This window comes from Acomys russatus, chromosome 3, assembly GCF_903995435.1.
Source record: "Acomys russatus chromosome 3, mAcoRus1.1, whole genome shotgun sequence".
Lineage (NCBI taxonomy): Eukaryota > Metazoa > Chordata > Mammalia > Rodentia > Muridae > Acomys > Acomys russatus.
Genome location: NC_067139.1, coordinates 42,100,272 through 42,121,906, shown reverse-complemented (window position 1 = coordinate 42,121,906; position 21,635 = coordinate 42,100,272). Strand labels below are relative to the sequence as shown.

General features: G+C 44.4%; 1 protein-coding gene and 1 pseudogene across 1 annotated transcript in view; both read left to right on the top strand.

The window, feature by feature from the left end:
• Tut7 (terminal uridylyl transferase 7) overlaps positions 1–21,635 on the top strand; it is a 55,869-nt gene that overhangs the window by 23,012 nt on the left and 11,222 nt on the right. The window contains exons 12-25 of the mRNA XM_051172823.1: positions 2,006–2,186; positions 3,445–4,520; positions 5,214–5,364; positions 7,191–7,277; positions 8,120–8,220; positions 10,658–10,715; positions 13,585–13,688; positions 15,572–15,661; positions 15,964–16,077; positions 16,204–16,281; positions 16,977–17,154; positions 20,033–20,080; positions 20,164–20,255; positions 21,276–21,391. Of these exons, the coding sequence (XP_051028780.1) occupies positions 2,006–2,186; positions 3,445–4,520; positions 5,214–5,364; positions 7,191–7,277; positions 8,120–8,220; positions 10,658–10,715; positions 13,585–13,688; positions 15,572–15,661; positions 15,964–16,077; positions 16,204–16,281; positions 16,977–17,154; positions 20,033–20,080; positions 20,164–20,255; positions 21,276–21,391 (2,474 nt within the window). The remainder of the gene's footprint in view (positions 1–2,005; positions 2,187–3,444; positions 4,521–5,213; positions 5,365–7,190; positions 7,278–8,119; positions 8,221–10,657; positions 10,716–13,584; positions 13,689–15,571; positions 15,662–15,963; positions 16,078–16,203; positions 16,282–16,976; positions 17,155–20,032; positions 20,081–20,163; positions 20,256–21,275; positions 21,392–21,635) is intronic.
• LOC127212708 (guanine nucleotide-binding protein G(I)/G(S)/G(O) subunit gamma-5-like) lies at positions 6,424–6,822 on the top strand (annotated as a pseudogene).

The window sequence follows — 21,635 nt, the reverse complement described above, 5'->3', positions numbered from 1 at the left end:
CTAGCCATAAAATTCTTCTGAGACTGGGATTCAAGGTTCTAAGCCCAGTGTACACCAGGACAACATGTCACTCCTCTAGTTCATGGCTTACGATACCTCAAATGAGACAGTGGTGAGCTGTGGACTCCAGCTTGCTGGACCTGGGGAAGACAGGGAGATACTTTGGCCCTGCTCTCCCTGACAGCACCACCCTGCTGTATGTGTGGTTCAGGCTCTTGAGACGATGTGGATCTGTGTCCCAGCTCTGTCTTTGTAGCTGTGTGTCCTTGGACAGGCACTTAACCTTCTTGTGCCCCAGCTTCTTGTCCACAGGTGATCCTGGTGCTCTCCTAACAGCACTGACTCCTAGAGTGTTTAACTCAGTGCGGCGTGTGCTGAGCACTTGGTCAGCACTGGCTGCTAGGCTTACTTTACTTGGAAAATAATGTTCTCCACTTTGAAAAGAAAGGTTAAAGCCAGTAGTGTTTTGAAATTCCTTTAATGCTATGATGCTTTGAAGGCACTTCAGTGAGACTTAAAAGACTATGAGTGGCTATGGGTAAAGAGGTGAAATTCAATAACATTCATGGGCTTCCTATGTCCTCGATTACAGTGTGTGTGGCCTAGACATTGTCCATTCCAATCAGGAGTCGCAGCACTGCCTTGCAGCCCCACCAGGTGACTTCCATGACTGGCAGAATCCATGTGCCAGAGATTTACTAATTAATGAAGTATCATACCACTTATTTTGGAGTGTGATTGTAGACAAATCTATATACTTCACATGGAAAATGTTTCATCCATTGTGAATTAGAGAATAATGTGATGAAGAAGTCATTGCGACTGTCCATTTAATGCTTTATTTTGAAATTGTTCTTTGGAGAGGTTAAGCAACCTCTAGAACATACTTAACATTGGAGTGCTGCTATGCTTGACCTCTGCTGAGTAGTGTCACCAATGAATCACAGACGTGCTTGGAAGTTCAGCTCCTTCTTGTAGCACCTGGGAGTTGAACTGAATCACCTCGAAAGAGCATCTTATAGGAGTGCCATTGTGTTTCAGTGATGTTTGCATTTCTACAACAGATAGTACCTGAGAACGTGCAGAGAGCAAGCACACCTCCAGCTGCTCTCCCTCGCTGCTGATTTAATCCTCATCACTGTCCTGTGTTATAGGTGTATCGTCCCTACTCTGCAGATAATGATAGCGACCATTTTTTGAACAGTCTGCCAGGCACTGTGCTAAGCACTTTACAGACACTATGTCACTCAGTCCTCCCAACAGCCCTATGAGGTGGGTACTGTTATCCCTGGGTTTCAGGTGAGGGATCCAAGCCTTAGACAGGTTACAGCCTGTGACCAAGCTCATCACAGCCAGTACCCGGCAGAGTGTGGATTTTAAACTAATGTTGTCACAGCCACTTGTCCTGGCCACTATCCTGCCTGTGTTGCCAACCAAGAGTGCAGCTGTGAGCTGGCAGAGTCACAGTGGGACCTTTCCCCCATTCCCTTCTATCTTAAGTCCTATAATTTTCATTATGTCACATATGTTGTTTGAGCTTGTCAAACTAGTGTCAATTTCTGACATCAAGTATTATTTGACTTTACAACTCAGGGCCATTTGGCAAGTGTACTGTGTTGGGGCACTGACAGTGAGTTTCTTTCTCCTCCCTGCCTTAGCATGCCGGTCTCTGGATATCCACCCCTGTGAAGGCTGTCCTGAGCACAGCAGCAGTCTTCGCAGGGGCCTCTCCACCTGCTAAGACTTCAGTTAGCTGTGCTGTCTGGCTACATGACAGCAGTCCTGTATGCTCCTTTGGTGAAAATCCTGGGAAAATGGCTGAGTGTTAACATGCTCGAACCCCAGGGTGCAGTGCAGTGCTGTTCACCTCTGACCACACAGAAACTGTGATTAGATTATCTAGATGGATTGTCCAGCTCGTGGTTTCCAGGGTCTTCAGATTGGTCATTAGGTTTGTCTGATCTCTAACTTCTGAATTAGCCTCTGTGTACCTTGTCATTCATAGGTGCCGTTGACATTTAATGTAAAGTGCCAGCCCTCAGTGCCAGCTGGGCAGCTCTGGGTGGAGCTGCTGCGGTTCTATGCTTTAGAGTTTAACCTGGCTGACCTGGTGATCAGTATTCGTGTTAAGGAATTGATATCCCGGGAATCAAAGGACTGGCCCAAAAAGCGCATTGCGATTGAAGGTAATAATGTTCGATTACTTTTACATGGTGCCAATCTAAGCCCATTTTATCACATTCTCTTTACAGTTCCTACCAGGGGTAGGCCTGGTCTGAAGGTAAAATACACACTGCATGCAGTGCATTGGGTATCAGGGACCAAGGGCTTACCCCTAAGCTACAGTGTCTTAACTGTCAGGTGACTGGTTAAGGGCATCTGAGCCCTGTTTTGTGAGTTGCTCAGTAACTTAGGTACTTTAACAGTTGCCCTGTGGTCTGTAGGCTCTTATACCTCCTTACTGCCCTCACTTTTGTGTTTTGAAATTCTACCCTCTCAGGAATTCTGTTGAGGTTTAATTTTGCAAAGATGAGTGAAGTTCTTTTTCTTAAAGTTGGTTGACTACAGTAGAGGGAACAGAGTTGTTTTTAAAGGAGAAAGGAGTGACTTCCTCATAGAAAAACACTTTGTAGTGAAGGCTGTCACTTTGCAGAGTCAGCTGTCAGATGGTGACAACTGTTGGTGTCACTGAATGGATGAGCTCCTCTCAGCTTTGCAAAGTCAGGAGGTTGGAACCTTCTAGAAATCTTAGCTCTCCTCCTTTAACTTAAGAACAACAGCAAAACTCCTACATGGAGATCTCAGTTTTGCTTGATATTTTTTTTTTTTCAAGCTTTATGTTGCATAAGTTTTTTTTTTTTTCTTTTTGCATAAATTCTGTGTGCAGTCATGGGGAATCTCACATTTTAAACCCTCCCCTGCAGTTTCTCTGGCTCAGCTCTTCTGGCCAATTGCCTAACCTGCTGGAGTTCTAGGGGAGGAGAAAAGATTGAGAGAAGTGGTGTCTCCTCCTGGTGCCTCCCTCTCGCCCCTGAAACTCAGGCCAGCCACTTCAGTGATGGGGCCTCCCAGGGCGGAAGAGTGGAGGTAAGCTTGACACGCTGCAGGGCTGGCTGAGTGGGGTGCAGAGCACTCAGCCACAAAGCCTATCGGAAAGTCCTAAGTCCCCAGGGCTTGAGAACCACACTGACAAAGAGATGTTTCTTACCTCCAGTAACTGAGCAGCTAGGGAAGGTATCAGTTCCCGTGGGTGCTCCCTGGAGAGCAGGACACTCAGAAGCCTTGCTTGCAGCTCTTAAACTGCTACTCACTCCTGCATGTAAGAGGCATGGTCCAGGTTCCTGCTGTTTGGTACCTGCTTCATCTTTGAAAGTCTAGTTTTAAGCATGATGAACTAGAAGTGTATGAAGTGGTGGCTTTCTTTTCTCTCTCTCTTTGTTACAGACCCCTATTCTGTTAAAAGAAATGTGGCAAGGACCCTGAATAACCAACCTGTGTTTGAGTACATACTTCATTGTTTGAGGACAACATATAAATATTTCGCTCTGCCACACAAGGTTACAAAACCCAACCTCACAAAGCCTCCCAGCCCAGTTGCCTCTGTCTCAGACCCTTATAAAGAAGCAAGGAACTGTGGCCCAGAGCTCCATGTGACAGATACTGATAGACTGGGAAATGCAGCTGCGGCTCAGGGTGCTGGTGTTCAAACCTCGGGCACCTGCAGGGCACAACCACTTGCTCTTAAAAATAGCACTGAGAAAACAGGAAGCCCTCCAAAGGAGGAGATGGGAGGTGTGCACAGCCAGATCCATCAGGAAAGTTCTGGCAATGGCCAGGCAGAGGTCAGCTGTGAGGGTTATGACGATGCAACAGCAGAGCATCAAGAAACAGGAAGTGACGAGAAAATCAGAAGGAATGTCAGACATCCATTGAGCACTGATGATCAAGGTTTAAGCAGCAGCAAGCACCCAGAACTTCAAAACTGTGGCAGCCTTTGTGGTCTCCAGGCAGACAGCACTCTGGAGTTAGTAGGGCTCCGGAATCCTGGAGCAGAAGAGTGTGACAGCTGTGCCTCTCTGGATGACAAGACTGATGTCAATGAAGAAAGCACAGAAGGAGCTGATGACCAAGAAGAAGCTCTGAATTGCTTTTCTCCTTTAGGCCAGGGCCAGACATCAGCAATCATGCACTTTGATGAGGAGGAGGATGAGGAGGATGAGGAGGAACGGAGGCTCAGCATTAACCTTACAGAAGATGAGGAGGGCGTTGCTAATGAACATCAGGTGGACAACAGGTGCACTGGGTCAGGTGAGGAAGATGCACTCTCTGAAGATGATGACTTGGCTGAACTTGCTAAGGGTGAAGATCTGGAAGAGTGTGGAGAACACACGGGTGGGGCTCTGCTCAGAGACCTAAATAGAATAAGTCTTAAAGAAGAAAGCTTTACTGAGGAGAGCTCACCCAGGGACCAGCCTGAGTTCTTCTATGAATTTAGAAAACTGACCTTCACCAAAGGCAAGGTAATGGTTGCTGGTGGACTTAGATCTGGGGATTCTCATTCCAGTGGCTATTGTTTCTGGGTGTTGTTCATTACATGTATCCACTTATCACTTGTGAGGACTAGGCATGTGTGCCATTGCGTGTGTGGACGTTTGAGGCCGATTAGGGAAATTGGTTCTCTGCTTTCACTATGTAGGTCCCAGGAACTGAACTCAGGTTTCCAGGCTTGGCAGGAAGTGGTGTTTAGCAGCTGAGCTATTTATCAGCCCTGATTTCAGTTTCTGTGTACTAGGACAGTAGCTGCCCATTTGGTTGTGGTATAGCACGTTTCTGTTTTGTGCCGCTTGATCCATGCCCTTCCCTGAGATATGCGTAGGCCACAGACAGTTCACTTCTCTTTTCTTGTGTTATCACCATAAGCATGTTCCACCTCTCAGGCTTTTGGGGTGGCTTTAAATTAGGGTATATGTGGGCTAGAGAGATGGTCAGAGGTTAAGAAAACAGACTGCTCTTCCAGAGGTCCTGAGTTCAATTCCCAGCAGCCACATGGTGCCTTTTTCTGGCCTGAAGCAGTACATGCAGGCAGAACACTGTACACATAATAATAAATTTTTTTTTTTAATTAGGGTATATGTGTAGATAGTTTTTAAAAAGACCCTTTATTAAACAAAGAGTCCCACTCACTCTTGTTTTGGTTTACCACACCCCTGCAGTCTCCCACAGTAGTGTGCAGCTTGTGTAAGCGAGAAGGCCATCTAAAGAAGGACTGCCCTGAGGACTTCAAGAGAATCCAGCTGGACCCTTTGCCACCACTGACACCCAAGTTCTCAAGTATCTTAGATCAAGTTTGCATCCAGTGTTACAGTAAGTCTTCTGTGTCCCCAATGTGTCACAGGATTGGCGCTCAAGACTCTGTCCCTGTCAGCCTTGCAGGTACACTGTGAGGCCTGCACACAGTGTGCTGTGACCATACCTCCCCAATCCTGCAGCCACTCCCACTTCCTGTCCTCTTTGTTCTTTTTAATAACCCACTGATTCCAGCTTGTGCTCCCCCATAGACTCCTGGCTGTGAGGCCATCAACTGGACCCATATCCTTAAAAAAAAAAAAAAACTAACTTTCCTTCCCCCAGAAGCCATCAACTGTGTAAGTCTTCAGTAGCTGTGAGGGTTCCTTAACCCCTCCATGCTAGAGGATTGACTGGCTTGCTCTTGTGCAGGCAGCGTCATGAGTGCAGTGACCCTGACATGGCCAGAAGACACTGTTTTGATCTGATGTTCCTTGACCTTGGGCTCTTAGGATCTTTTTGCTTGCTGCCTTTTCTGCAGTGGTTCCTGAGCCTTATGGGGGAAAAATACTTTTCAGTGAACACTAATTAATAGCCCCCATGCAAGCTCTCTAAGGAACATCCATCTGGGGAAGCATTGGTACTGAGAGAAGTTTCAGTTTCTATTTCCAAATGAAGCCTGCTGCTGCTGCTTAGACTGGATGCACTCAGTGTTCCACATTGACGATATCTTAAAAAGCTCCCCCTAGGCCTCTCCCTCTCTGCAACTGACACTGCCATTGAAATTGTAATGGCCTTGCCTTTGCTTCCTGGATGCTCAGATTATAGGCAGGTACTATCATGTCCAACTGAATCCTGCCTTCCCTCTCTTTCCAAGTGTCTCACTGTGTTACAGAGTTCTTGGGTTCACGGGATCCTCTACCTTAGCCCACCACACATCCAGGGCTGGAAACATGCACGATCATGTGCATCTACTGCTGGCATTTTGGTTTTGTTAAGCTTTTTCAAGTGTTAGAAAACTAGACTCCCAATTCAAAACAAAACGACCCACAGACACTTCTGTTCAAATTCTAGAGGATTCTGTCAAGCCAGGCTTACAGCCCTTGTCCCAGGAGCTTCTAGTTCAAGAGCAGCCTCATTCTGAGGCAGGGCTTCTTGTGTGTCCCACTAGCCTGGAACTCCCGTGCTGGAGCTACGTCTGTGCCCACAGGATTGAGACACATGCTAGCTGCTCTGCTGCTAGCACTGTCTCTTGAGGAGGTATGCAAATCTGGTTTTTGGCTCCTCACTTGAACTGAAGAGTCGGCAAGGCTGTCCTGAGCGCCATGTCAGGTTCTTCCAGCGTCACCACCAAGAAGAAGGTGGCTCAGCAGCTCTGGCTGAGGCCAGGCTCAACCAGGTGAAGGTTTCTCAGGCAGCTGCAGACTTGAAACAGTTGTGTCTGCAGAACGCACACCATGACCCTCTGCTGACTGGAGTGTCTTCAAGTACAAGTCCCTACAGGCCCCAGAAAGTCTGCTCCTTCTTGTAGTCATGTTTCTCGGTTTCTCAAACCACTTTTCATGAAGCAGTGAACATTCAGAGAACTAAATTTGAAGTCTGTACAAAAGAATCTCTGTAACGCGTGCCATGACATACAGTTTTCTACTTGTCAGTCCTTAACATCTACCTCTCTGAATTTTCATGGATTTCTGTTTCACAAGGTTTAACTATTTTATATACACTGGTGGTAGCATATAATAAAACAGCATACAAATTTTTGGCTCCATTTTTTTTTAAAAAAATCTCATTTTTGAAGCTTGTAAAGCTTTGTTTTTCTCAAAAAAATTTTTTTAGCCTTTTCTAGAATATCAAATTTTTTTTAGCCACTCCCCCACTCATTGTATCTATTTGTTTTTAAACAGAGGATTTTTCTCCAACTATTGTAGAAGATCAAGCTCGTGAACATATCCGGCAAAACCTAGAAAGTTTCATAAAACAGGACTTTCCAGGTAAGTGATTTCTCTATCTTTAGGAGAAGAAACGTAATGAAAGGATACAAGTATTACAGGCACATTAACTTTAGCAGCAATTCAAAAACCTTGGATGATTAGGATCGGAGTTGAGATGGTTTATATATCTGGGATGGGCTTTTGTCCACCACATCTACTTTACTAACAGAAGGATGACAGTGTAGGATCACCTAGCACACAAGATGTGAACTCACTTGGAATTACAGTAACTCGTACATATATTTACAGGAGCTAGAGAAATGGCTTAGCAGTTAAGAATGCACACTCTCCTTGCAGACCAACTGCAGGGGATCTGACACCTCTTACCTTTGTGGGTATATGCACTCATGTATCTGGACAGACATACAAGTAAAAACCTATCTTATAATGAATGGAAGCATTGCTCTTACACTATGGTCCACAGTTTTCCTAGAAATATCCTTGCATTCTGGTATAAAGTGATATCTACAATTCTTTCATGTTGTATACAGCTTGTACATTTAAGTCAACAAAGGGAATCATTAAGAGTAAATGTGTAGTTAAAACGTTGAGCCTGGCAAAATGGCTCAACAGATAAATAACCTTGCTGCCAAGCCTGATGACCTGAGTACAGGACCCACATGACGGAAGGGAAACCCACCCCCTGCATGTTCATCTTGTCCTCTGACCCCCATGTGCACACACACAGAGACACAATATAAATAATTATAAGTAAACTATTTTAAAGACCATAACTATGAGACAGTTGGTATTTTGGATTCATAAAAGGGCCATTTTTAAAAATAAAAAACAATTAAATGTACTCAGGTAATGAGCTATTACTTGTCATCTGTCCCTAACAGGAACTAAATTGAGCTTGTTTGGCTCCTCCAAAAATGGATTTGGGTTCAAACAGAGTGACCTTGACGTCTGTATGACAATTAACGGACATGAGACTGCTGAGGTACGGTTGCCACGTGAACACACATGTGCTGTGAACATGTGGTTAGCGCCGTCCTCACTGGCAGAACTGCGAGGCATCTGGAATGTGGCGGGCATTCCATATGCAGTGCACCAGGAAGCGCAGCCTCTGCACCTGCACTGACACTCTCGGAGGGGATGTGAAGAGTAGAAAGCTCTTGCTGGGCATGGGTGGTACACACCTGTGATCCCAGCATCTGGGAGCCTGATGAAGGAGGATTGCTAGAAGTTCAAGGTCAGCCTGGGCTACATAGCAAGAGCCTGTCTCACCCAAGACAAACAAACAAACAAACAAACCCCATTGACTAGATAGCTTTGAAGGGGCTTTCTAGTATAGCACAAATTGGCCTGGACTCTGTCCACCTTCACCAGTGCCCATTGCCTTGGCCATTAAGTTAGTACACCTACACTATTCCCACTCCCAGTTATCTGTGCTGTTGGTTTGCTTGTACATGGTGAATATTATCTTCATAGCTCAGGACATGCAATTGAGACAAACTTGGTCTTATCATCACCAAACCATGTGTCCTCTGGTAGATAACAAAAGTATTAATTTCTGTTCCCAGGCTGGAGAGATGCTTCAGAGGTTAAGAGCACTGGCTGTTCTTCCAAAGGCCCTGAGTTCAACTCCCAGAAACCATATGGTGGTTCATAACCATCTGTAATGAGATCTGGTGCCCTCTTCTGGCCTGCTGGCTCACATGCAGGCAGAATACTATATAAATAATAAATAAATAAATCATTATTAAAAATTAATAATAACTTCTATTCCCCGTCACTTTGAGAAGTTGTGTCTTAGGTGGCTTGGATCATGTGTCAGGAGACAGCAGAGGAGAGCCTTATGCTGAAATGCCCCGCAGAGCCTCCTTTGTTGTTGTTTTGACTTTTCCCCTCTCCTTAAAGATGGGGGTCTGCTGTATAGTCCAGGCTAGTCTGGAACTCCTGATCCTCCTGCCTCAGCTTGAGTCCTGCGACTATGGCATGTACCATTATGACACTCCAACAGCACATTTTTACAGTTTTGTTAGCATAGCACCACACCCAATCCTGTATGTGTTCTCTGTGGCTGCTTTCTCTCTGATAACAGAGTAAGTTTGAAAAGTGCTGGAGACAGGACCCAGTGCCTTCTGCATGCTAGGCAGAGGCCATACTTGGAGCCACACATGTCACTAAGGGATGCTTTTCAGGAGTGATGGTGGTGTAGAAGCTATTGTCACTGCTCACGAGCTCTTCATAGCTTTTTCTCTGAATCTGTATTCTGAGTGTGTTTCTGACTTCAGGAGAATAGACAAATAAAGGTCTTTCTGGAATTTGGTGAATGATACATGGTGAGATTAGGTCTACCATCTGGAATGACCCACTATATCTCCTCAAAATTGATTCTCATTAATGTGGTTTATAAACTACTTTTGACAGTGTTTCTAAAGTAAAATTCTAAATATGTTGTAGAGTCTGTATAACCATCAGAAGGACTTCACGCCAGTAGGGGTCACAAACATGTTTTTTTACATGCTAAGGCACAGTGGTATGTGCTTGTATCATAAAACTTGGGAGGCACAGGAAAATAGGCCTTGAATCTCAGATTAGCCTGGCCTGTACACAGAGGCTGGTCTAAAAACAGAAAAAACAAAGTATGATTTAGCCAAAACACCATTTTGAATTGCTTTGTGGCTTTAATTTTAGCTAGTCCTACCAGGAAGTAAAGTGAGTTCAGTGTCTCTCCACAGTAAGTCATCAGTTCTTAGTTAAACTGTCTGCAGATCTGCCCAGCACAAATGAGGCAAAGCACAGGAGCCTCTTGCTTACCCTTCCCTCAGGTGTTCTTCCAAGTGATAGAGCAGAAAGGCCAACGTCCTCACGGCTCAGTGGCCTGTCTGGACACTCTGGTTTTGGCTGTTGTACATCCAAAAGGAATGAGACATCTTAGAGGACTGCCTAGCTTAGGGTACTTTCTGTGTACAGGAACTGACACTCACTGGGAGGGAAGCAAAAACTATCTGAAGTCGGGCTCATGAGATGGCACGGCAGGTAAAGGTGCTTGCAGTTAGGACCCTAATGCTTAGAGTTTGTCAGGGTCTACCACTGAACTAGAACCTTGGCCCCAATCCCACAGTGGAAGAAGAAAACTGACTGCTGAACATTGCTCTCAGACTTCCGTGCGTGCTGTCTTTCTCATGTGTAATGTCCTGGCACCTCACACAAGCCAGGCAAGCACTCTAGCACTGAGCTACATCCCAGCCCTTCCCTTTAGTCTCACTAAGTTACCCAAGCTGGCTTTGAACTTACTCCGCAGCCCAGGACAGCCCTTTAATTGGTGACTGTCTTACCTCAGTCTCCTTAGCAGCTAAGATTACAGGTATGTACCAACAGACCCAGCTTGTTTTCTGATCTAGCTTCCATTGTTTGTGCCTTTGCTGCAGGGGTTGGACTGCGTAAGAACTATTGAGGAACTGGCACGAGTCCTCAGAAAGCATTCAGGTACCTCTATACACTTTACTTTTTCTTTAGTGTTTCATATACTTGGACTTTCTCCATGCCAATGAGAAGAATGTGACTCGTTTATAAATGTGTGCAGTATTGAGTGTCACTAAAATGTTCTGTGGTCTGATACGGAAGAGAGCTGGTAGCCATCCTGTGTATGCTCGTGCTCACTGTTTTGTTAGAGTGTATATTCCAGTGCATATTCCAGGCAGGTGTCTCACGTGTGAATCCGAGTGTGGGCATTGCTGAAAGCCTGTGATATGGTAAAGAGCATCCAGGCCTGCGGAATTGTGTTTGCAGCCCTTCTGCTCAACAACTGTGAACCATAAACAAGATGCTTAATTTAGCTTGATGTTTTCTTATCACAAATCTAGAAGATGGTTCTAGGTGCTTTCTGAAGTGCTTAGAGATATAAAATGTGTACATCCCGTCCTGCAGATGATGTTCAGACCTGAAATGCTCTTGGGGCAGATGTGGACCAAATAGTGAAAGGGAATGTTGTTTTGCTTGTTTGTCTGTCTATTGCTGGGGGTAGAATCTGAGTCTTTGCACACCAGAGGCAAGTGTTCTACCACTGAACTACAACCCCAGCTCTGTCTTATATATGTAACCCAGACTAGCCTCAGCCTCACTCTTAACTGAGGCTGATCTTGGTCTGCCTGCCTCCACCTCCAGTTTCTGGATTATAGGCGCACTATCATGTCTGGCCATCTGTTTGCTAGGTGGGTTGGCCGGTTGATTAATTGGTTGGCTTGGCATGGGTTTGTTTGTTTGGGAGGAGTTGTTGTTTTTCAGCCAGGGTTTCATGTAGCTCTAACTGGCCTGGAACTCACAACTCTTGTCTCAGCCTCCTCAGTTCCTAGGATTGCAGGTGCAAGCCACCACTCTTGACAGAATACTTTCTTAAACATTAATTTTGAGCCTGGTGCTGTGGCACACCCATGTAATCCCAGCACTCTGGGAGGCAGATGCTGGCCAGCCTGGTCTACAAAGCAAGTCCAAGACACCCACAGCTACACAGAGAAAGCCTGTCTCAAAAAATAAAAACAAGCAACCAAAAAAAGGGGGGTGGCAAAAAATTAATTTCTTAAACTTATGTATTAAGAGCAAAGTATGATGGTGAGCAACATGACCCCCATTCACACACTTATGGGTGAACACACACACAATGGTACAGTTTCCCAAGCGAGAGTCCATCTCTAAAGATAAATTTTGTGTGGACTCCCAGGTTATGTAAAGAGGCTGAAGTTCCTAGATTCGAGAGTGTTTAGCCTTAGTACTGAACTGGACTTTGGCATATACTGTAGCCCACCCTTGCTTGCTCTGGGCCTTTTTCTAGATGACTTGAGTTGAGACGTATGTTCCTTCCTAATCATCATCAGCGTACATCCCATAAGGACAAACCATGTTCACTGATTGTTTTTTGAACAGAAGTGACTCTGTTTAGTGATTTAAAGAGTATTATATAATAGAAACAAAATACAGATTACACAAAGAAAGAATTTAATAGCAGCTAGAGGACTCCATTTAAAACCTAATGCCTTTAGAGGCAGTCTCTCCAGCTCTGTATGGTATTGAATGCCTGGTATGTAAAAGTTAAAAGGCATGTGGGTAGAAACAGAAGCCTCTGGGGTTGTAAAGTGGAGCCAGGGTGACAGACATGCAAGGGGTAATTCTTCAAGGACAGGCTTGGGAGTATCGTGTGAGGTCTACCATAGGAGATCCCCTATGAAAAAGGAGCACAGCAAATTGTGGAAGGCTTCCATTGGTTCTCTGTTGTGTCAAGTCGGGGGTTTGCTTGCTTGCTTGCTTGCTTGCTTGCTTGTTTGTTTTACATTTCCCTTCTGCTTCCTCTCCCTGCTCTTGCTCTAAATCTCAGCTATATTTCAGCACTGGCATCTGTGGAATCCACAAGATAGGCAAATGACTGCTGGGCTTGTGTGTGCATAGATAGGCCAGGGAAGTTGGGGTTGCTCTGGCATCAGCCCGACACCCAGCTCCACATGACTGCTGCGTGTTCCTAAGTGACCCCTTATTGCAAGGCCAGGTCTGGCTGTGAAGGGCCCTCTGAATCCCCATTACATGTGGTACCTTCCTGCCTTCTCCTCTGCATTCTCAGGCCACCATGACAGTTCAAGTCCAGGTATTCTTCAGGAGTGGTCACCCTGCTTCTATCACTGTGCCCCTGGCCTACTGTTGGTCAGAAGCATGCTCTAACTCTCTGGTACATGATTCTCCAGCCCTTACGCCAGCTCATTGGCTTCGTAGTCCTCAAGGATAATTCTTCTGTTTCTCTCCTGTTTCTTATAACACATGTTTTTTCGTCTCAAGTCCACTCTTCAGCCTACATAGTGTCGTGGAAGAGCCCTGAAGCCTTTTTGTGCCATTTTCCTTGCCTGGTAAATGGCCTCCACCTTCACTATTTCAGCATGTTCCTCTTCAAAGTGTAGCTCAGGCATTCTCCTCACCTGCTGAAAGTCAATTCCTTTTCCATTCATTGCTTCTAGCTCCATGGTGACTATGTGTCCAGCATTGAGGTGATGGGACACTAGGCAGATGGAAAGAGTAGTAGAACTCAGGTGTGCAAGCTCCAGTAGAACAGCCCCCTTGCACACTCACTTTTCATTTCTCATTAGCTGGTTGGTTTGTGGAGGACAGTGGACTTTTTGGTTCTTGTGATTCAAATATTGGTGTGTTTAACAGAACATACTTTGCCAGGTGTCTCCCTGGTTATTTAATTACAGAATTCTTTGGCTGTAATGAACACAGTGAGGCAGCAGAGTAAGGTTTTGTTTATCGTGGGGTGTTAGCATGACAATCATCTTTCCCAAGTTGTGTTTATTCATGCGCCTTGTTTCTCTCACAGGGTTGAGAAACATCCTGCCTATCACAACAGCAAAGGTGCCCATCGTGAAGTTCTTCCATCTAAGAAGTGGTCTAGAGGTGGACATCAGCCTGTATAACACATTGGTAAGACTTCTTAGGGCTTACCCAGCCTGGCGATTTTCCATCTTTTTTTTTTAAGAGTCTCAATGAGTAGCCGAGCCCAGTCTGGCCTCTCACTTGCCATGTCGTAGATCTCCCATTTTGGTTCCTTGAGTCCCTCCGTCCCCTCGTTCCCCTTGGCCCATTTGCTTGCTTCTCCCCATCCTTTTCTTTCTTCCTCCTGTCTGGTCTCTTTTGCTGGGCGGTGGAGACAGCATTCTGCCGTGAACTTGCTGCACAGTTCTTGGTGACCTTAAGGCTCTGCTCTTCCTTGGCTCTGCCCCACAGACAAGTTATAAGAGTGCAAGCACATCCTACCATGCCTGCTGTTCCAAACATTTTCTTAGGGAGATAAAGAGGAATGAATGTCTCTTTAAAAATAAGTAAATAAATGAAATAAGACATTCATTTCATTTTCCTTACCCTGGTCAGTTTTAGCCCCAAATGGGTAAGCAGCTCTCTGTCCCTGTTTTACTTATTCTTGGGGAATAGTCTAAGTGGTTGGTGTGTGCCTTGTAGTGTTCTGAGGCTGGAGCTATGGAGAATTCAGTAGCTGTTCATATCTACATGGGCTAAGAGTATAGCTCTGTGGTAGGATATTTGCCTAGCATTCTATCCCTAGTTTATAGCAAGTCAGTAAGTTGGGAAAAATATGAAGCTCAGCAGTTTATGTGTGAGAGTGTGTATGTGTGCATGTGAGAGAAAGGGGTAGGGGAGGGAGAGAGAAATGGAGGATGGGAGGGGGAGTGTGTGTGTGTGTGTGTGTGTGTGTGTGTGTGTGTGTGTGTGTGTGTGTGTGTGTGTGTGTGTGTGTGCATGCGTACCTGAGTACTTGCCTGCGTGCACCTGCCTGTCCATGCACCTGTGAAGATTCACTTCAATAAAGTCAGAGCAGCAGGTTTGCCTGCCTGCCTTGAACCTGCCCATAATTTGGTGTGTGTTCTGTGTCCCTTGTTTTTGGCCTCTCACCTGGCTGTCTTGAGACCCAATGGGACCTGAGAGAATTTTTTTTTTAAGATTTATTTTATTATTATGTATACAGTGTTGTCTGCTTTTTTGCCTGGAGGCAAGAAGAGGGCACCAGGTTACATTATAGATGGTTGTGAACCACCATGTGGTAGCTGGGAATTGAACTCAGGACCTTTAGAAGCGCAGGCAGTACTCTTAACCACTGAGCCATCTCTCGAGCCCCGACCTGAGAGAATTTTACACAGATGCCACAGCGAAAGGGCGAGAGCCTTACATCTACTTAAAGGAACCCCTTATTTTATTTGGTTTCACTGCCTTATGTTCTGAGACAGTGCCTCTCATGCTGGCAGTGGCCTTAAACTCCTCATCCTCCCACCTCCACCTCCCAAGTGCTAGGACGACAGACCTGTATCACGATACCTAGTAGCATGCTTTATTTTAATGGCTTTTTTTTTTCAATTTGTGCAGACTAGAGACTTATTTTGAAATCAGAAATTACATATATTTGCCATTATCTCTTAGATTAACAGAGCTTATTTCAGAAAGAAAAGAGAAATCTCTAAAATATATTGCAGTATGAACCTTTCGGGTCGCATGTTTCCATATAAGTGCTTTTCTTTCTTTCTTTTTTTCTTTTCCTTTCTTTTTTCTTTTTCTTTTCTTTCTTTTTTTTTTGTTTTTGCTTTTGTTTGTTTGTTTTGTTTTGTTTGTTTGTTTGTTTTTATTTTTGCTTTTGTTTCCCTGTGTAGCCCTGGCTGGCCTGGTCTTACTTTGTAGACCAGGTTGGCCTTGAACTCACTACAATCCACCTGCCTCTGCCTCTGCCTCTGCCTCCCAAGTGCTGGGATTAAAGGCATGCGCCACCACTGCCCGGCTGTAAGTGCTTTTCTTTTCAATAGGCTCTTCATAACACAAGGCTCCTATCTGCATACTCAGCCATTGACCCCAGAGTGAAGTATCTGTGCTACACCATGAAAGTGTTCACAAAGGTGGGTGCGCTGCTGCTTGTGTTTATCTAGCGATTGCTCTGCATTCCCAGACCTTTCTGAGAGCATAAGTGGGACACTGCCACACAGTGCGATAGCTTGGAGCCTCAAATTCACAAAGCTCCCCCTGCCTCTGCCTCCCACGTGCTGGGATTAAAGGTGTCCTTTACTTTCCGTGATACTCCTGCTGTAACGAAGGTCTGCTGCTTCCTTAAGCTGAGCTCCTCCTCAGTGAGGCGGTATGATAGCGGGTGGCCGCCAGCTGGGTAGACACGGTCTTCAGCGCATTGGTCTCCTCCCTCTAGATGTGCGACATTGGCGACGCGTCCCGAGGCAGCTTGTCATCCTATGCGTACACTCTTATGGTGCTATATTTCCTTCAGCAGAGGTCTCCACCCGTCATCCCCGTGCTTCAGGAGGTAGGTGCCCCGGGAGACTGCCCCCCGCAGCTAGCCTGCTGTTGTTCTGTAGCCAATTCTTAACTCTTCCTGCTATCAACGCATTAATTTGTTATCCTATCATAATACTTTTTAAATTAATTTCAGATATACAAAGGTGAGAAGAAACCGGAAATACTTGTTGATGGCTGGAATATTTACTTTTTCGATCAAATAAATGAACTGGTGCGTATCTTTATACTAAAGATTTTCCTAAACCTTGTTTAAAAGTTTTTCTGTTCTGTGATGTAGCTTCTGTTATCACCATGGAGACTGTCATTCACAAGTGTCCTCTCGTTAAGCTGGGTGCATTCACAGGCACTGGACTCAGCCAGCACTGTCAGCTGGCTCTTGGCAGTCAGTCACTATTCTGGGGGACCATGCTTTTGTTGTGTGATTCTGCTTACGAAGACTTTGTGTAGATGTGCACTGAGTTCATTTGAGCTCTTCAGTTTCTACAGATTCCCCTGCCATCATGTTCTGAGATACATCATTGGAAATTCTGAATTCTCCCTACCTTGAAGTCATAGAGTAGATGACTTGTGGGAATGTTGTTTTAAAACATGGAAGAAAACTTATACAATTTTTTTTTTTTTTTTTTTGGTTTTTGAGACAGGGTTTTTCTGTGTAGCCTTGGCTGTCCTAGACTCGCCTTTGTAGACCAGGCTGGCCTCGAACTCAAAGCGATCCACCTGCCTCTGCCTCTCGAGTGCTGGGATTAAAGGCGTGTGCCACCCCGCCCAGCTCACAATTATGTTTTTGTGTATATAAGCCAATTGATTAGTCCAGGTTAACTCTTGAGGTGCAAATATTAACTGTTAAAGTGCTACTGTTAACACTTTTATGATAGAGTGACACCCCGTGTTCCCTTCTGTCTGTAGCCCACTTACTGGCCAGAATATGGAAAAAATACGGAATCTGTTGGGCAGCTGTGGTTGGGACTTCTACGCTTCTACACAGAAGAGTTTGACTTTAAGGAACACGTAATCAGCATCAGAAGAAAAAGTTTGCTTACGACTTTTAAGAAACAGTGGACCTCAAAATACATTGTTATTGAAGGTATGAATAAAGTCAGATTAGAAGTGAGGTGTTTGACCTAGCATGCACAAGCGGCAATGTGTGAAGCCTAAACTATGAGCACCTTCTGGCTCTTTGCCCAGCACATCTCTGTGGGACAGTCACTAAACAGCTGCCTATAGTGTGCAGTACAGCAGCCCTGCTGTGGCCCATACCACCCTAAAGGTTCATTTTAAATGATTAATGCCTCCAGGTGGGGCCTTTCATGGGTCCAAAAGTCTTTGTTTAGCAGAATAGATAAATTTTTCCCTATTATTGGACCCATGGAGGAGCACAGGGCCACAGTAGAGAGGAGACAGCGTCAAGATAGTGGCATGTTTACAAACTAAAGTGAATTGTTCTTCTAGTTCTAATTCTGCCATGGGTTTTTCTCTCTTTCTGGTCATGGCTAAGGACATAAAACATTTGATACTAAATGTGTGCATTTTAATGTGAAGCTCCACAGCTCCCAATTTGAACACCTGCGTAGAGATTCATTGAGCTGTATAAAGGTTGGGTCTGGCTCATTTTAGTGTGTGATGTTTTTATGTATTTGCATGGGTTTTTCATAATAAAGTTTATTTTTTTTAAACTAAAGTAAAAATAAGACTTTACTGAAGATTGGAAAATGCTACTTGAAATGAATTTTTAGTACCTTTGCTTACTGTTGTGAGAAGAATTTTCCTGTAACGACTTATTAGTGTTGATCAAAGGGAACACCTTTTCTTCTAGCTGGGCATGTGTGACTCCTGAGAGGCTGGGGCAGTTGAATCAGGTCTCCCTACTAAATTCAAGGATCCAGTGGACCCATTGATGCTTCTAAGTGGTAGGAATTTAGTTTTTAGGAAGAAAAAAAAATGAAGGTTAAGTGCTTTAAAATGAGCTAGGAAGAGGCTGAGAAAATATCCCCCTGGTTTCATAGGTTCCATTTTATTTCTTTTTTTTTTTAATAATATTTTTAAATTTATTTAATTTTATCTTATATGCATTGGTGTAAGGGTATCAGAGCCCCTGGAACTGGAATTACAGAAAGTTATGACCTACCATGTGGGTGCTCTTAACTGCTGAGCCTTCTCTCCAGCCCCCAGGATCCATTTTCTTATAATCTGCTGGTATTTAGGTGGTGTGTGGACTTTATGATTACTTCATTACTTTGGATAGTGTTGGATGTGGTGCTCAGCCTGGGCTGTATGAGTAGGGACTTGGGAGTTTGGTTTTGGTTTGGTTTGGTTTTCATTTTGGTTTGTTTAGTTTTTCGAGACGGGTTTTTCTATGTAGCCTTGACTGTCCTGGACTCACTCTGTAGACCAGGCTGGCCTTGAACTCAGAGATCCATGCTTCTTCCTCCCCAAGTGCTGGGATTAAAGGCATGTGCCACTACACCCAGCTGGGACTTGTATTTTATTTATTTCTTTTTTTTAACATATATATTTATTTTATTACACATGAATAAAACAAACTACATACGGCAGGGAGAACCATGAGACAATCATCAGTTATATAAATGTTACATTCATAGTGATTTGACTATTTGTAGGGACTGTGTTTTAGACACTTTTATCAAAGCAGGAATTGGGGGAGGGGACAGTCTACTCATATTACCATGCCTTTTGTTGTTGGTCAGCATACTAAGTGAACTTTAAAAAAAGAGCAGAATTGAGAGTGTGAAAAGGTGGCCACACTTGTAATCCCTGCACTGAGAAGTTACCCTCAACAATCCTGCCTGAGTTTCTTAAGCACTGCAGTTGCAGTCATGCAGCACCTTGCCTGGCTTAGTAGCAGTACTTTCAGCTATATGGTAACTAATGTATGGTCTGTCTTTTATGACCAAGCAAACAACCAGTATACAACACATGCACACAGACCAGCAGAAGAGACTGGTCTGACTGGGATGATAGGCTCATCACACATATTACAAGGGGAGGCCAAAGGAAGGGATCTGTGGCATCTGATGTCACGTTCCCCAGCTTGATGCGTGCCCAGCTGGAAGCACATTGGCCGAGTCATGGTGCCCAGTTTCATTCCTTGGATCCTTCTGTGTTGCTGTGTGAATGTAGTCCATCACCTCCCCATAGAGGGCTCTAACAAGAGGCATCCTGGTTTTCCCCTTTGTCATTTTCAGTACTGTCTTAGGAAGAAAATTATATCTATCATCATATGATGACCAAATCATTAGTCATGTGTATAGTATTTTAAATCATCTATAAAATAATATTTGGCTTTAGAAGCAGTGCTTAATAGTAATGATTTCCTCACAGCCCACATCTGTCACACCTGCTCCTCCTGCACACCTGCAGTCCTTCCACTGCATCTGTCTCTCCATGGTTCTTGTAAAACAAGTGTGCAACAAGCACGTAACACACTGAACTGTCTCCTTGGCCCTTGATAAGCAATATTTACCATCACAATGTCACTCTGTAGCTCAGATTGTCCTGGAACTCAATTATATAGCCCAGGCTAGCCTCCAATCCCTGGTCTTCCTGCTTCTGTCTACCATATGCTGAGATAATAGACATGACATGCACTGCCATGCCGGGTTTATTTACATTTGTGACTTCTATTGTGAACACAAAATGGACTTCATTAAGTCACCTGGTTAGTGAGTCTGCCTCAGTATTTTTCCAGAAGCAGGCAACGTGTATAATATGAAGGACTTTATAAAGGTTGTAAAGATGATACAGTGCCCTTTTCTGATTAATGCTTTTTGAAGAGTTTGCCTTATATGTAGGTTTGTCTGTTGCTCAGTATGCGTAACTCTTACTAGTAAGCAAAGTAGGTAGCACTTTTGTCTTGTTACTGTTACATGTACCTAGGTTATGGGATGCACGATGGCATTTCCTACTTTGTTATCGTATTTGTCTCTTCAATTTTCTTTACTCAGATCCCTTTGATTTGAATCATAATCTTGGTGCTGGATTATCGAGGAAAAGTAAGTTACTCTTGCTTGTAAACTTGTTGCAATCTCTTGTGGTCTTAATGCATGTAATTGAATTTTTGCTGTTTTCTTTATAGTGACTAATTTTATAATGAAAGCTTTTATCAATGGTAGAAGAGTATTTGGAATTCCAGTCAAAGGACTTCCAAAGGACCACCCCTCAAAACTGGTGAGTGTTGTCAGGAATGCCAGAGAGCAGCCAGGAACCATGGTACACACTTGTAATCTCAGCATGGGGAGGCAGAGGCTGGTGGATTTCTGTGAGTTCAAGGCCAGCCTGGTCTACAGAGTGAGTCCAGTACAGCCAAGGCTACACAGAGAAACCCTGTCTCAAACCACCACCACCTCACCTCAAAAAAAAAAGAAAAAGGAAAGAAAGAAGGGCCAGAAAGCAATTCAGATGCACATTTTAAGCACCAAATAAGTATGCAATAAGAAACAGTTAAACCAAGCTGGCTAAGACAGACGTCTTCCCCTGTGTCACTTTGTGGTGTGGCACTTTTATGCAGTTACTTTGACATGTGCTATTGACTGTAGCCACTACTTTGCAGTAGATCTCTCCACACAGGTGCCTTCTCTCTGTCCAGACTTTGTCCCCTTTACAGCAGCTTTCTATTCCCTTCTTCCAGCCAGGAAGACTGATGCCACTTCCTCATGTGGGCGTGAGGTACTTTTAACCAATCACTGTGCTCATGTCAGGTAGCACTCTGAACATGAACAATGGGGTTTCCAGTCTGTTCAGATAAGGTCTCTCTTGAGTAGGTGTGCAAGTGGGATGAAGCTTCCCATACGTTCCTGCAGCAGATGCTGAAGCAGTCCTTGCCATGCTTTTCCTCACGAAACACACAGCACCAGTGTCAACTCCTTACTTTGCTTTAATATAGAATTTGTACATTGTGTTTTTCAGTTCACTGCAGTTTAACCATTTTGTTTCCTGACTCCTTCTTTGTGGCCTCAGCTTCTGTTGTGCTGAAGCTACGTGTGTGTGTTATTTGCCAGTATCCCCGAACTTGAGGGAATAAAAGAAACAGGGTTTGGGTCAGTCTGTATCAGCTGTGCTTCTCACTGGTGTTAAGGCTTTGTTTGGGAAGAATGGTACAAATATTAAAACACCAACCTGCTCTATGCTGGTTGTGTGGTGTGCTGTGGTCTTGTCTGCAGTTCCTTTTATACAGCTGTGTTCTTGTAGGCATACTTTTTTGATCCAGATGTCCTAACTGAAGGAGAACTGGCTCCAAATGACAGGTGCTGCCGAATTTGTGGAAAAATTGGACACTTCATGAAGGACTGTCCCATGAGGAGAAAGTAAGCACATTTCACATCTGAAAGGGTGGTTCTTTCTTTTTTCTTGTGCCAGTTTCTAAATGTGGGTCTTTTGGTACAGACAATCAGCCTATGAAACTGAGCTGTTTTCAGATAAATTTAACATCTTTTTTTAAAAAAAAGAAAATTAAGTGATCTGTCTGTGGCTGTGGATGCAGATGCTGAGGGCCGGGTCATATGAAGATGACCACCTTCCAGGTGCTCTTCCCTAATGCCAGGTGTGGTG